Below are 9551 nucleotides of genomic sequence, written 5' to 3' on the forward strand. Positions count from 1 at the left end.
GAGGAAGAGGAAGAGAGAAGAAGAGTGGAGGAGGAGAGAAGGAAAAGAGAACATGAAGCTGCCCTCTGGGCAAGGGAGCAGGCTAAACTTCAAGCCGAGCTCCTGGCCAGGTACTGTAAAGAAGCAACCATCGTAATAACAGTTAATTCGCTGTGTTAAGATGTTGTATTTGAATGCACTGCATGGTGTTGTCACATATGTCATCCAGCCACCCCTCTCCCCCTCCTCCCCTGGTCTTCTGTCCTGCAGGCAGCAGGCAGCTCTGGAACAGCAGCTTCGCTTCAGACGGGGTCTCCTGGTGGAAGCAGAGGCTCTGGGCCAGACGCAGGACATCTCCAGACCCTGGGTCTACTCCTACTTCACCCTCCTGCACCTCCTGGGCCTTTCAGACCCCATCTCAGACCCCTCCACCACCCAGGCAGACTCCACCAATTAGATTGCATAAGTTGCAGAGGAAGTGGTTTGTATCCCTGTAAGATACATACTATGTGGGTTTTAGGGCCTCTTATAGGCTTTTAATTTCCTACAGATGCACTTACATTACAGCTTTTCTAAATGTGAAATCACACACTTCTACCACTTTTACATTTTGAAGACTAGATAGCATTGCTAGTGAAGAATATTGTATTTTATTGTAAATAAAGTGTTACATGTGCCTTGCTAAAACATACTAGGTATCCTGTGAAAGGAGATGTAAATGTGTGGGGTTTTAATCAGCTTTATTAAAAACGACTGGTGCAGTTTCAAAATCTTTGGGCTCAACTTCTCCACAGCATAACACGAGCATGACTAACTTCTTTAGATACTTCAGCTCTTCTGAAAGGGAGAATATAAGCCACTACAAGAAACTCCCACTATGCACTAGTTACAGGCTTATTGGACGGCCTCCTGATATTGGTTCCTTACTCTTCTTGACTTGGAAGACTCCACACTTCCACAGATAAGTGTGTGATCGGGTGTCCCTGTCCTCTAGAAGAGGGGTTAAGAGGACCAAATGGGGTCTTGCAATCCCAAACCAAGTTGTATGGGTTTATGGTGGTGGTCTCAGCTATAATAAAACCCTTCAGAACATTCACGTCTGTAGACGGATAAGTGACTCACAGTATACAGAGAACAATGGAGGGCTGAGCATGTGATTGACTTCAGTATTTCTAACCAATAGAAATGTGCCATTGATAATTAGCTTACTTTGTTCAAGAATGCTAACCTCGATTTTGCGATTGCAATATTGTAAGATCATGCATTCATTTATAATTACTGTCATGTTTGATGTAGTTATAGTCCAAGTTATAAAACAAGGAATTTAGCAATAACTGCTTTATAAGACCTGGTAGGTCTAGGTAGCTGGTGTATATGTGGAAGTTGGTCTAGGTTCAGATGGACAGTGTAAATGTAATTTAGAGTATAAGTAATACACACTCACCCCTCTCTCTCTGAATAAGTAAGCTAACATGAGATGTGTTTTGGAATTAAGTTATAAAATGGCATATTTATTCAAACCAAAAAGGAAATAATATGTATACAAAATATACAAGCGGGATAACATTTATGCATGTTTTCATTGGAAAATATAAATGTGAACAATTATAGCGCTATACAACAACCTGAATTGTGTTAACATTATACATAATGTAGAATTATCCATAACTACAACAATTTCAATTGACTATTGTCAAGACCACAGTCATGACACAAAGATGAGATAACTGATACAAACTTCATGTAGACACTATGGTTAAAAAAAAAAAGAAAAAAAAGTGGCTGCTGATATTCATGCATGGCTGTCATAATTGACAAGGTACTGAATACAAACATGGGAAACTGCCTGTCATCTTGTAAAGTAAAACCTGAGCTTGATGACACCAGTAAAGTAATTGAGGAACCAGCTTAGCAGAGCATCTTTTGAGCTGGGCTTCACTGCCAGGAAGACACAGAAGGCTACATGACAAGGGATCAAAGACAACTCTTTTGAGGAACATTGATTGGTGCAATTTGGAAGCCCAGAGAGACATTAAAGGATCTGGATGAGTAACAACAGGTCAACATGTTTCTTCCCTCCATCCTTTCCGTTTGGCAGATATTATCGCTGAGATCTCGAGGGAACACCAGTCAAATTAATCAGTAATTATACAAATATAAAATATTACATAATAAACTAACTTAAGTGGAACACAGCAGGTAGAAGAATCATTCTGTCCAGTGCCCGCCTGTCTGTTCCTGGTAGACCTCAATCACATCTTCATCCTCCATTCCCAGCTAGTGTGAGAGATGAGAGTATACGTTTACAACAGGTTACTTTTTGTTGTTGTTGCATTTAGCAAGTTCTCTCTGCAATGCAGAGCAAAGCCACTTTACCTCTTTAGGAGTTTGGTTGTCTGAAATTCTCTGTCCCTCAAAGAGAAACCGGAGGCTACTCATGTGGACTCCCTGTAGACACAGCAGAAACGGGACATTCTCATTAGACACTTCTCTACCTAGGCCAGCAAGAGACTGATACTAGGGGTGGGAATCTTTTGGCACCTCACGATTCGAATCGATTATTGGGGTCACGATTTGATTTAAAATCGATTCACAAAAATAAAAAAAGGTTGTGTCCTTCCACGGGAATGACAAAGAAGTTTGGAAGTTTTTCAAGGATATTGAAAATGGACCACAATCAAAAGTGTGACAGGAAAAGAGTGGAGAGGGAGGAAGACATACAGAACAGGGTGAAGGCTGGATTTGAACCCAGGCTGTTGCAGTACTAACCCAGTAAGCTAACAGGGGAGCCCTGCTTTCTTCTGGTTTTCTGACACCCCAACTCTGCAGGTTGTTACAACTAGATAGTTCAATGTCAAATTTAACCCCAGGTCATTGTGGTTCAGTAGACTCGATGATACACATGCTTACCCACTGAGCCACAGAGGGTTCTTGCAAAGTTACCTTACGATTTTTGAAATCGTATTGAATCGCAGGAAGCCTAAATCGCAATTCCTATGTGAATCGATTTTTCCCCCCATCCCTAACTGATACCCCATACATTATCATCAAACCAGAACAATTCCTGTGTATCTACCTGTCTCTGGCTATATGATTCCTTTAACTTCTTCAGATGTGTTGTCATCTTCACCTTGAAGTGAATTTCACTGTTGTCCTGATGTTGGGAAAGATACAGTACCAAGTTAAGAACAAAAATCTGCTGAAACATGTCAGCAAAAGGCTATGGAGTCTACTTTATCTGTAGACAGATCTCAGACTCCAACACCTACCCAAGGCCTATACTTTTTACCTGTCCAATCACTTTCAATCTGATGTACTCTCCCCCATCCTTCTTATCCTCTGCATCATCCTGCCGTGAAGGTTTGGATTCCTGTAAACAAAGTTGCGGGTATCAGCCATACACAACCGACACAGTACACCATCCACATGTAGTCATATATTTAATTACTCTACTGTTGGCTTGCCTGAAGAACCATCTAAAAAATACGGCTAGCTAGTACTCAATGTAGTCTATCTACTAGATAGCTAGGCTGCCACACTGGTTAGCCAGCAGGCATTATATTGTAGCTATAGCTAGGTACTCTACAGTAGCTAACATTGTCTTGCTAGTACCCAAAGTAGCTAGGCTAGCTTTCTACTGTAACTAGTTAGTTTTCGTAATTATGCGCATTCGTATCCAAGGACATTTTGCCAGTGTAGTTAGAGTGGAAGCTTAAGTTTTTATCAGCTAGCTAGCACTAAGACAAAGCTCGGTAGACTGGTTGGTGCTAAATGGATATCTAGCTAGCGAGCGTTAACTAGCTAGCTCTTTCAGTATCAGACGAGAGTTTGGTGTTCGCAAGCTAGTCTACAAATTGTAGATATTGTATCTAACTGAAAAACTAACGGCAGCAGTCATGTCATTCGACAATAGCTAACTTTTACTTACGGTATCTGACATTGTATGTATTGTTGTTCCAAACCAAGTGTTAGCTTGCTACCTACAAATATTGTCAACTAGATTCTTGGTTTCTTTCTCGGCCAAACCTAGCCTACATGCAATGCTCAGCCAATGAACCCACACAGAGCCATATAAAAAATGTATGGCTCTGAGACCACCCTTTAGGGTTGCCATGTTAAATCGTAATATTCCCCGATTAAGGTGCCGAATAACTGGTTTGGATCTGAGTCATTGAAAAACATTGAAAATGCCTTTTTCAATTACTCTGATTTGGATAACGTATTAGCGAAATACTTGAAATTGAAGCGACAGTTAATAATTACTATTAAGACAATTAATAAATAATTTTATTCTGATCATGGTGTGAATAGCTGTTCACACCTGAAAACAATATGAACCTATTTAAACACTGCTTTTAATAGTAAAATGTATCTGACATATATCCAGTGATATGTTGTTCATCATTTACATAATTGGATTTGTATAGTTGGATTTCACTGTAAAATCACATAATTCAAGAATACATATCCAATATCTTTCTGTTCATTTAGTGTAGGTTTGAAGCAGGCCCATAAACACATTTATTAGTATTCTCCAAACTACTTTCTTTGCCTTGTCACTTTGGCCTGTACAATTCTAGCAGCTGACGGCAATGTTGAGTTCCGATACCAGCTCTGCATGGCTAGCTTAGTATGGCTCCTAAACATATTTTAGGTTTCGGCTCCAGTGGGAGATCCTCTTCTCATTCCAGTGCAAGCAGATAGGAGTCGGTTACTGAAGACTAGTAGCATGTATTCTGATGATCTCCAGCAGGATAAATGGTCAGTTTCCTGTGTTTATAGATATGTCTGTGTTCTGCTCTTCTGCCTGATCCCCTAAGCTAGTCAGATCTGAGGGAGACAGAGGGAGGAAGGAAGCAAGGAGACAGATGGAAGGAGAAGGTTAAGATTTTAACAAGTAATTCCAACAGAACATTAACCCACAATATAGGCCTTGGGAACACAGCCTCCTTTCCTCCTTAGTCTTAGTCAGTTTTCTCACCCACGGTTGCAGGGTCTACTATTTGAACTGGGATGATCTGCCTGTCCTCCAGCAGGATTGGGTGTGACTTCCCCTCGTTGGACCCTCCGCCAATGCTGACCACAGGACCCATTCCCAGCACAGCCGACGTGTCAGCCAGGATCAGACCTGGAACACATTTACATTTAGTCATTTAGCAGACGCTCTTATCCAGAGCGACTTACAGTAAGTACAGGGACATTCCCCCCGAAGCAAGTAGGGTGAAGTGCCTTGCCCAAGGACACAACATCATTTGGCGCGGCCGGGAATCGAACTGGCAACCTTCAGATTACTAGCCCGACTCCCTCACCGCTCAGCCATCTGACTCCCAACACATCTTTATTGATCACAAGACGGAAACAAACTCTCATTAGTAAAACATTACTAGGAAATACATGTACTATTTCATTACAGATTACAATGTGTTTATTTCTGCTGTCGCCTTTCATAGAAATAGTTTACTCATGGCATAACGTCGGAGCGTGGGAATACCTTCGCACAGTGAGGGACCAGCCTGAAGGAAGTGCGAGGGGCTGACCAGCAGGGGTTGAGGGGGAGAGGGGCCAGGCAGATCCAGGGGGTCTGTGGTCGTTAGTGTGGCGCTGGGTGTGATAGGGGGTGACTGGGACAGTGCTCCCTCATAGGAGTACAGGGCTGGGACTGGCTGGAGCTGGATTCCCTGCAGTGGGCAGGGACAGATATGTCATCGATTGTACACGCTGCAAAAGGGACACAGCACATACACTGACAGCATGAGACTGGCGTGTTCCCACTGTCTGGTGAGTGAGCACGACTGGAACAGACCTGCAGCTGGGCGAATATCTTGGGCTGCAAGGAGGTAAGAGAGCTGAAGAGCTGGACAGCTTCTGGAGACAGAGTATCACTGCCCTCCAGCACACCCCTGGTGAGGCCTACAGGTGGGTGGAGAGACAGGTCAGACATGGGGATAAGAGCTAACCGAGGACAGGGAAGCACGATTTGGAGTTGAGAGGTACCTTCGGCAGTAGCAGGGGTGAGGGTCAAGGTGACAGTCTCAGTCAGGGGGTCTCCACATAACCCTCCCCACTGGCAGGCCAGAAAGACAACAGGATACATTTAGTAGGTAATTAGTAAAACATAACATCTAAAAAGGCTAGGCCTGCTAATGGCTTACGTTGTGGCGTAGAAAGAGTTCTCCCTACTCCTGTACCTGTGTGCCTGTGAGGGCTCCAGACAGCTGCAGTGTCTTTTGGGCCTCGTGGATGTGGTTCTTGATGTCGTTGACAGTGGGGAAGTAGCACAGGTTATGTCTCTCTGGCACCTCCTCAGATTTAAACATCTCCCTCTCCACAAACTTCCTGGCAACACATTAATAAGACGGGTCAGCACCATGGAAACTGATGTACCAGGGGGAAACTCTGTGGATGACATCATAGGATCCAAAGTCCTACAGGAGCACAGTGGTGGGTCTTCACCTGAGCTGCTTGCGGACGGTGTAGACCTGATGGTGGCCGTGAGCCACCAGCTCCCTGATCTTCTCTGCCACGCGGGGGTGGAGGCGGGAGGGCACCGAGCCCCCGTCCTCCGTCAGACCCCCCTCTTCCTCCTCCCCCTCTTCCTCAGCCTCCTCCTTGACCTCCTCAGCCTCCACCTTCACCTCCTCCACCACAGTTGGGAAGAGATCTGGCGGCGGGGGAGGGATGGGCGCCTCCATGTCGTGGTACAAGTGAGCTTTCTGTGTGGGCAGCTGCATGTAGTACCTGTTAGAAGTAGTTACACATCAACATGACAGTATGGTGGAACACAAATGTAACAAAGATGGATGCCAGTGCTCATGTGGTCAAAGTATATTTCTATGACCTAAGGACCCCCCCTGCGTCCCGTAGCGTCTTCCTCAGGCTGGAGAAAGCCTTTTCCTGCTCCTGACGCACCACCTTCTTGTCCACCTTGGGGTCGGTGGGAACCCGGTACTCTGGAAACTTCCGCACCTTCTTGATATAGATCCTACAGCACGGGAGCACAATCAACATCCCACACAGACGTGACATCCCACAGAGATTCCCACTCACAATGTGTGTTGACGTGAGTGTCTGTTTGTGTGAGTGTGTGTGTGTGTACCTGGCAGGACACGTGGCTTTGTAATCGATGTTGACCTGCTCACTGGTCTTCTTGGGCTGGAGGCCTTTCCTTCGTGGGCCATACTGGCACTCCATCACTATGGCTCTGCTGCCTGCGGAAACAGAAGAGACTTAGCTCGCTCACTGTTTACACTCCACGAGAGTCGGCTCGGAAATCAAGGTGTGCGTCCTACCTGCGTTCACAAAGGGAATGCCGTCGTAAGGCACATACTGAGACTTCCACATGAGGCGCGTGGCGGGCTTGGCGGGCGAGGGCGACTGGCGCGTGCCGAACACGCAGCTGGTGTGCTGCTTGTGAAGCAGGAGGATGGTCTCCAGCTCCGACTCTGTGGCGCAGAAGCCCCGGTACGAGTCCCCGATCTTCTGCTCGCACAGCAGACAGGACAAAGTCAGCCATCGCTGCTCCAAGACCAGCATTAACACAACGGACGATCCATCACTCTCTACCCCTCCTTTCAGGGGTTATGAGGAATGATTATGATAGACCAAGTGCTGGAGCTGTACTCACCTCTCCGTTGTGTAGCCTGTGGGCCCAGGAGGGTGCATTGGGTGGGAGGGGCTTCAGAGGGGGGGTGAAACAGTCCTGGGACCTGCATGACAACCGATCACATTGTTTTACACACCTCAGGTAGAGAGCTAGGCCTGTTAGAAGTGGCTAGTCTGTGGGCTTACCTGCTGGGAGATGCTTTGGCTGAGGATGTCTTGGTAGCTGGAGGTGAAGTGGTCAGACCACTGCTGGTATCTGGGACAGCTGTTAGAGTTATGGTCTGCATCCCATCCTGGTTATCCTTATCCACAGCAGAGCCTAAACAGATCCAGTCAACTTCCATGTCAATAAAGGGCAAGAGGTTATCTATGTATTGCAAGCATCAGTGGCAAGTAAAGAGAGGCCAGTAAGCAAGACCAACCTGCGGAGTCAACCATGTCCATTAGCTGAGCACGAGGAAGTAGGACCTGAGCTCCGAGCTGATTGGACGGAATTACATACACCTCTCTGCTCTCGGACTCACCCGTCAGAATGACCTGATAAGACACAGAGAATAATTTAGAACCACTATGCAACCTTCTCACCATTCATTTTGCATACAGGGGCTATGCCTGTGCAGCAGAACAAGCAATACATAGCAACACCGTGTCTTTAGCAATCGTTATAATGAAGCAAAGGCCTTCTGTCTCACCATGCGTTCACAATGCAGGGGCAGTCCATTATGGTCCAGAATAAGGAACTCCTGGGCCTGGTTTGGGTCAGGTTTAAAGGAGTTCTGGATGGATAAACAGTTGACTGGATCCTGGGTGTTGACTAGCAGCTCTGAGGATTCAGTCTTGGTCTGCACTATGGTAAGTTTACTCGGCCCCTGGAATAAGATATATCCAAAGTTGTATGAATCATGGATGAATGTAAGGCCTCAGCAGTTGTGAATGACTGACTTATGAATTTCTATGAAAACCTCAATCTTTACCAATGGTGCACTGCCGTCAGGTCCCTGGTCTGTCTTGATGGAAAATGCTTGTCCAACAGTCAACGCTGGCTCTGAAAGCGTCTCTTCCATGGCCTCCAGCTCCTGCTCGGCCCTCTCACGCTCGTCCATCTTCCTTTGACCAGGCTCTTCATAAGACACATCCACATATTGACTTAAAATAAATTGCTAGTTTACACCACGTTTACAGTGTTTTAATGATAAATCAATAAGTGTTTAATCTAATGCTGATTTGAATGAGGTCCATAAAAGGGGTTGGTGTGTTATGCAAAGGATTTGGTTGAAGGAAGATTGTTGCTGGTGTGTACAGATAGACGTTAGTTTATCTACGGTAATAAGAATCTCATTAGGAAATGTATTTGTGGAAGGATTCACAAATGCACACTCGCGCGGCCATGTACTCTAGCTATTTTAGCTTGACTAGCAGTCTAGTTTCCTTGCTACAGCCTATCTTTACTAAGGTATCTCTATCTTGCACATAGATTAGAAAAGTTAGTTAGGCTTAAAATTGTTGAATTGGACGACTAGGGCAGACTTATGCAAACCTGCTACCCAGACAAAGTCTAGCAACCATCCTGGTACTAAAATGTATAAGTAACGCCATATTGTTGGACTGAAACGTCGCTGTTAGCCTTTGCGGGCTAGCAAGCTAATAAGCGATCAAGTAATATAGCGGGCTAATGTTTTGCTAGCATCCAGTCAAATGAAGCAGAGTTCACACTGGTCTATTGCCTTGTAGCCTGACTGAACGATTTTCAGTGGTTGTGGGGGACTATTTATAGAGCAAGGGTTGGAAATTCAAAACGAGTCTACTCAACCTCGTCTTCACCCGGACTCCGTTCCAGTTTGCCTCGTTCCCGTCCCAACAACGAAATGCGAGGGTACATAGCAGCGTTGGCTGCAGAGACATAATGCAGTCCTCTTTTCCACCACAGAGTGGTGTTGCATCCCTGTTGTGTATGGACTTTGGACTGTTCA

At 45.4% G+C, this 9551-nt stretch overlaps 2 protein-coding genes across 4 annotated transcripts; both read right to left on the minus strand.

Moving 5' to 3' along the window:
• Positions 1–1471: 1471 nt before the first annotated feature.
• LOC136963601 (small ubiquitin-related modifier 1-like) lies at positions 1472–4030 on the minus strand. Of its 2 annotated transcripts, XM_067257765.1 has the most exons (6): positions 3908–4030; positions 3269–3349; positions 3056–3133; positions 2356–2427; positions 2161–2256; positions 1472–1938 (listed from the first exon to the last, which is right to left on the minus strand). In XM_067257765.1, the coding sequence occupies exons 1-5, from the start codon at positions 3917–3919 to the stop codon at positions 2188–2190; spliced, it is 312 nt and encodes a 103-aa protein (XP_067113866.1). In that variant the 5' UTR covers positions 3920–4030; the 3' UTR covers positions 1472–1938; positions 2161–2187. The 2 variants fall into 2 exon arrangements, with proteins under 2 accessions (XP_067113866.1, XP_067113859.1); XM_067257758.1 differs by lacking the exon at positions 1472–1938 and having other exon boundaries at positions 2056–2256.
• Positions 4031–4306: 276 nt separating this feature from the next.
• On the minus strand, positions 4307–9256 carry carf (calcium responsive transcription factor). Of its 2 annotated transcripts, none has more exons than XM_067256790.1 (15): positions 8556–9256; positions 8274–8450; positions 8004–8118; positions 7768–7900; positions 7604–7685; positions 7269–7458; positions 7076–7187; positions 6818–6961; positions 6433–6717; positions 6168–6315; positions 5974–6043; positions 5783–5889; positions 5471–5648; positions 4961–5107; positions 4307–4809 (listed from the first exon to the last, which is right to left on the minus strand). In XM_067256790.1, the coding sequence occupies exons 1-15, from the start codon at positions 8682–8684 to the stop codon at positions 4742–4744; spliced, it is 2085 nt and encodes a 694-aa protein (XP_067112891.1). In that variant the 5' UTR covers positions 8685–9256; the 3' UTR covers positions 4307–4741. The 2 variants fall into 2 exon arrangements, with proteins under 2 accessions (XP_067112891.1, XP_067112884.1); XM_067256783.1 differs by having other exon boundaries at positions 5471–5657.
• Positions 9257–9551: the final 295 nt, after the last annotated feature.

The sequence above is a fragment of the Osmerus mordax genome, chromosome 2, assembly GCF_038355195.1.
Source record: "Osmerus mordax isolate fOsmMor3 chromosome 2, fOsmMor3.pri, whole genome shotgun sequence".
In the NCBI taxonomy this organism is placed as follows: Eukaryota; Metazoa; Chordata; class Actinopteri; order Osmeriformes; family Osmeridae; genus Osmerus; species Osmerus mordax.

Excerpts from the sequence above, each read along its gene's own strand:
- carf (XM_067256783.1), bottom strand. The coding sequence starts at position 8,684 with ATGGACGAGCGTGAGAGGGCCGAGCAGGAGCTGGAGGCCATGGAAGAG. Across the intron at positions 7,901-8,003 it reads GGACATGGTTGACTCCGCAG|GCTCTGCTGTGGATAAGGAT; the intron begins GTTGGTCTTGCT and ends GGATCTGTTTAG. Across the intron at positions 4,810-4,960 it reads AGTAGACCCTGCAACCGTGG|ATCTGACTAGCTTAGGGGAT; the intron begins GTGAGAAAACTG and ends TGTCTCCCTCAG.
- LOC136963601 (XM_067257765.1), bottom strand. Across the intron at positions 3,134-3,268 it reads GATTGAAAGTGATTGGACAG|GACAACAGTGAAATTCACTT; the intron begins GTAAAAAGTATA and ends TCCCAACATCAG. Across the intron at positions 2,257-2,355 it reads ACAACCAAACTCCTAAAGAG|CTGGGAATGGAGGATGAAGA; the intron begins GTAAAGTGGCTT and ends CTCTCACACTAG.